Source organism: Gymnoscopelus braueri (assembly GCF_963280865.1).
Source record: "Gymnoscopelus braueri genome assembly, chromosome: 1".
Lineage (NCBI taxonomy): Eukaryota > Metazoa > Chordata > Actinopteri > Myctophiformes > Myctophidae > Gymnoscopelus > Gymnoscopelus braueri.
In genome coordinates, this window is record NC_137603.1 from 41984076 (window position 1) to 41989075 (window position 5000).

Here is a 5000-nt window from a genome sequence, read left to right on the forward strand (position 1 = left end):
CTATGGTATGTCATGATTATTTCACAGCTAAGGGCCAACAACCCCCTTGGCTGTGATTTCGTCCCAATATGACATGAGTGAATTATTGCTTTTAGTAAACAATTGCCAAAAATATAAAAAACGTTGACATACCAAATAAAATAAAAATTATTAACAATTCTCATTACAATCTAAAGTCAGTCTCAGCTTTCTGCCTATAATCCTTTGCTGTTTCTGATGCCGACATAGAAATCTCACATAATTTCATTGACCTGCACATTTGATGGCTTTTGAAGATTTAAAACGACACCTTTTTCCATCAAAGTATTTAAGGCTCTGTGAAGAATTAAAACTACACCTTTTATCAGTCATCAAAGTATGTGACGGTCCACATTGTTTGCTGAACGGTGTTTGCTTCATTTAGGTTTAGGATTTCCAAGCTCATAGCTACGAGCTTGTAGATCTGCTTTTTATTTATTTATTTATTTGTGCTTCTTTTAAAGCGAACATTTTTAACTCAAATCTTTGCTTCTGGCGGTCCCTGGAACAAAATATTTTGAGATGGGGGTCCGCAGCCAAATACATATATTGTTTGTTGTTTGGTTGCTATATCAGTGGTGCTCAAACTTTTTCTATGTTAAGGACCCCCAAAATTATATGTATGTGGCCGCGGACCCCCATCTCAAAATATTTTGTTCCAGGGAGCTCAGAGTGCCTGTGCTGGTGCTTATACTACTCCATACCACTAGGAGGAGCTTTTCATAGCTTTCCATCTTGTTACAGCCAAACATGATCGAAACAGGAAGGAAGTGATAAAGCAGTACTAAAGCCTGCCTTTTGCTTGTTTGTTTGGCTGGCTGAATGACCCACAATGTGACATTTGAACAGAGGTACAACTTGTGCCTTGTGCCCCCAGCCCCAAACAACTGGACTTTTATATGTGCCTAAAAGCAGCCAGAAAAAGGTGTGTGTGCTGCAAGAGAGGTGCACACGACAGGAACACTGTACCACGTGAAAATAATGGTTTTGCAGGGCCGCTTTGGAGACGCTTCTGGTGTGATCACCCCTAATGTTCTTTTTCTTAGCAATGGAGGGATATAGACGAGGCTGTTCTCACTCATTGTACACTCGTTTGTACTTGCAATTGCATTATAATTCGTATGTATAGCCCACGTAATCAAGATTTAGGGGGCTGTGATCAGCCTGATATGCTTCTGGCTGGTCAAGAACAGACCTGGAGCACCTGGAGTGTCTGTGTTACCAGATAAAAACATTCTGAAAAATGTTATTTTCAAAACAAACAAAAAATTCTGTTCAAAATATTCAGGAGCAGAAAATAACATTTCTAGATGCGGACATTGTCAACAAAGTGTCACGGTAGTCTCATTTAATTGTACCGTGCTATGTACAGTTTTGAAATTGATTACAGTATAAGTGGTTCTCATCTTATCAGTATGTATTTCGGATGGCACTGAGTCAACAGCGTGGTGCGGGTATTTTCATAGCTTTCACCTCACTCTGGCATGCCTTGTTAGGCATGCTTCTGTCAGAGTGTTGCCTTGTTTCAAGTGAAGTAAAAAGTATTAAAAATCAAAATGTAATGAGAAACTATTTTTGTTGTACTATATACTGTAGGTATGCAATAAGTTATTGCATAAAATGTTGTATGAGGAGGATACATTGTTTAGAAAGTTTAAACATACAAAGACATTTATAGTACAGTATACCTGTATGGCTATCATGCCATACCTTTAAACCAATCATATTTCATTAACTGACTGAGCTACACGTTTTATAAATAGGTATGCCACGTGCCAAATAGTATGAAAGATATTATTACAGAGTGATGGAAATTGTGAACATGCAATATAGAAAACACTGGTTACTATTGTCCACAAATATTTTGTTTGTGTGTGCGTATGTGAGCGCGCAGGTGCGTGTGCAGCATGCGTGTGTGTTAATGCATGCTGGATGCTGAAGGTCGTGGCCAGCTTGTTGACCAATCAGTGTGTGATCTGTATGCAGGGTCATAGCAGACTAAACCCTTTAAGTCCTCAGGAAACAGAGATTTGCATAGTGTTTTACACACACACACACACACACACACACACACACACACACACACACACACACACACACACACACACACACACACACACACACACACACACACACACACACACACACACACACACACACACACACACACACACACACACCTGCCTGTCGTCATGAGACCCAGGCTGACCCATATAAACAATGGGACTTTACCAACACATTCACGGTCTTGCATCAGACGGTTGTTTCTGATTGCTTGCCTGATGTTGTCTTTTCAATGTGCGCTATGTTTATATTTATCTTGCACAAATTATTAAATGAATAAATATGAGAACTTGACTCACTGTGTTCACTTCCTGTCAGGCGTCCAGTATCAACCGAAGAGGAGTTGCTGGTTTTCATCTGGTCCAATGGCCCATTGGAGTTTATAGATGCAAGCCATGCCCTCCAGCCCTATAGCCAATACGAGTACAGGGTTGTTGCCAACAACTCCAAAGGCTCCGTTTACAGCCAATGGGCTTCAGCCATTACCTTAGAGGCGGAACCAGAAGACATGGCTCCACCCATTGTCACACCTACCAGTAAGTTTATACATCTGGACTGAATTGACCATACAATGGTGTAACTTAACACATTGGGTGCCAGAGGTTTATTAAAATATTATACGTTCAGTGCCAGCTATTCTTCCATCCACTTACGTTGATACGTTTCGTGCTGTAGAAGCCCCGACGCGGAAGTGCATGTAAACAAAGCGTGCGTGCGAGACGGCGGAGGGTCCCGACTAACGCCTGGAACAATAATATTTATAACGCGATCCTCCAATGCAGAGTGATCGCCGATCGAAAACGGCTCGCTTCCACCACGTTAAAAAGAAATGGAGATATTAAGCTTTTAGTCAAGGAGATAACATTGGAAAGGCCGACCGGAAGGATTTTTGACATGGATTCACATCCGGCCTCTCCTTCTCAGAAACTCCTTGGATGATCCCAAAGTTTCGTTAGAGCGCCCCACGTGGGCCCAACGTATAAAAATAAAATTGGGTCAAAAACGGTCCGGACCGTTTTGGGCACTCCTCGTTTGGATTCTCAAAAACGGTCCGGACCGTTTTTGGCACCCGATGTGTTAAAGCAAACTGGCCGCAATTTTAATTTGGTCACATTATTGTTGCAATGCAAGGGCCATGTCCACAAAAAGCGTATATATATTTTAGGTGTCAGGGCTTTTCTGCCATGCATTTCTATGGTAAATAGTGGCATAACGACTACATTTGGGATAAAAAAGGGGTAAACATTATTGGCTACTCTAAATAGAAAATACATAAATAAAAAGGTGCTCCACTTCCTAGCGCCACGCCTCATTTTTTGGCAGAACGCCCTGGGTGCCTCAAGTAGAAAAATAGTTCAACTTTTGGAGACGTCACATTATGCAGAGTGTTGTAATAAGATGTCCACAAACATTGTGGACATCCGCCACTCAAACAATGCTTCCTGTGGACACGGCCCCTTAGGTAACACCTCCCATGACAGTGGCTCTCAAACATTTTCATGCCAAGGACCCACAAATTAATAAGTATTAGGCCGCAGACCCCCGTCTGAAAATGTTTGGTACCAGGGACCAAAAATGTTCAAAAATAGTAAATGTACAAGCTCACAGTGCGGCACGAAGTGACGCACTGTGAGCTTCTATATCTGATATGTTTTAATAGCCAACGTATAAAATATGGATTAAGTGGTTAAAATGATTGTGATGCTGTATTAACACATTTTGCTGCGGACCCCCTGGAACCCCCCCAAGGACCCCTGGGGGTCCCCGGACTCCACTTTGAGAACCACTGTCCTATGAAGCCTGTGTCTGTATTTCTCTACAAACATACTTAATGTATTATAATCTGATTTAACACTGTATAATTGCAGTTAGCAGCACTCATAAATAATTAATTCATAATTCTTTGTAAGAATAATCATAAACCATTATAAAGCATTTTATAATTACTTTTATGGTCAGTGTCATAACACTCATAGTTTGTAATACATACATTTCTATAATGCATTAATCACTGTTATAATGCATTATAGTATTATTATAAGTCAATCAGTGGCCATTGGCTGCTTTATGTAAAGTGATGATAATGATAATCCTGGAGGTGTAGACAATTATTTTGTGCTATTCTTGATTTGATGCAATTTTTTCCTTCACTTTACTTAAAGCACCCAATGACCACATATAATGTACATCATACAATTGGTTATAATGCATTATAAATTATCATAATTTTTTATAATACACTATCTTGACTAAAATAAAATAAAAATCTGTTAATTAATAGAAATTATGATACTTGAACTTATAAATTATTACTGTAAAAACATTTTTTAATGTGGTAAGATTATATTTCTAAATCATTATGACTACTTACGAGTGCTTATAACTGTTATTATAATGTTATAAGCAGACGATAATGCGACTATAATTGACCTTCAGTAAGTAAAGTAGGCATGTAACGATTTATCTTAAATCGATTTAAATTGATTCAAACTGGTGACGATTTAAATCGATTTAATAAAACATACATTGCGATGCAACCAGCAGAGGGCACAATCGAATTAGACTCCCTTCCTTGTTCTCCGCCTACTATTTTGTCCCTTCAGGGACACCATAACTTCTGCCTGCGATCCATCGTCACTCACTGAACGGCAGAACGAAGCGTCCTCTCAGACTATGAAATCTAAACAGCTAGGCGCTAGCGCTACATAAAGAGGGAAATGTGCATCGCGTGTAAACATGTTTATTTGATTGATGAATGGCCCAAACTATACCGTTTACCCCCTCCCCCGTCTGGTGACGTTGTCAACTGTCTGATTTCAACTCTGTAGGAAACTTACAACTGATAGGCCTCTAATGAGAACTGCTAATTCTGGAGCGCCTCAGTGCGGCTGGCGAGTTCAATGAATAATAATCTAATT

General features: G+C 39.8%; 1 protein-coding gene across 1 annotated transcript in view; it reads left to right on the forward strand.

Moving 5' to 3' along the window:
- ush2a (Usher syndrome 2A (autosomal recessive, mild)) overlaps positions 1-5000 on the forward strand; it is a gene marked incomplete at both ends in the record, with an annotated part of 324178 nt that overhangs the window by 277643 nt on the left and 41535 nt on the right. Inside the window, one exon of the mRNA XM_080433174.1 lies at positions 2401-2618. Coding sequence (XP_080289300.1) covers positions 2401-2618 — 218 coding nt within the window. The remainder of the gene's footprint in view (positions 1-2400; positions 2619-5000) is intronic.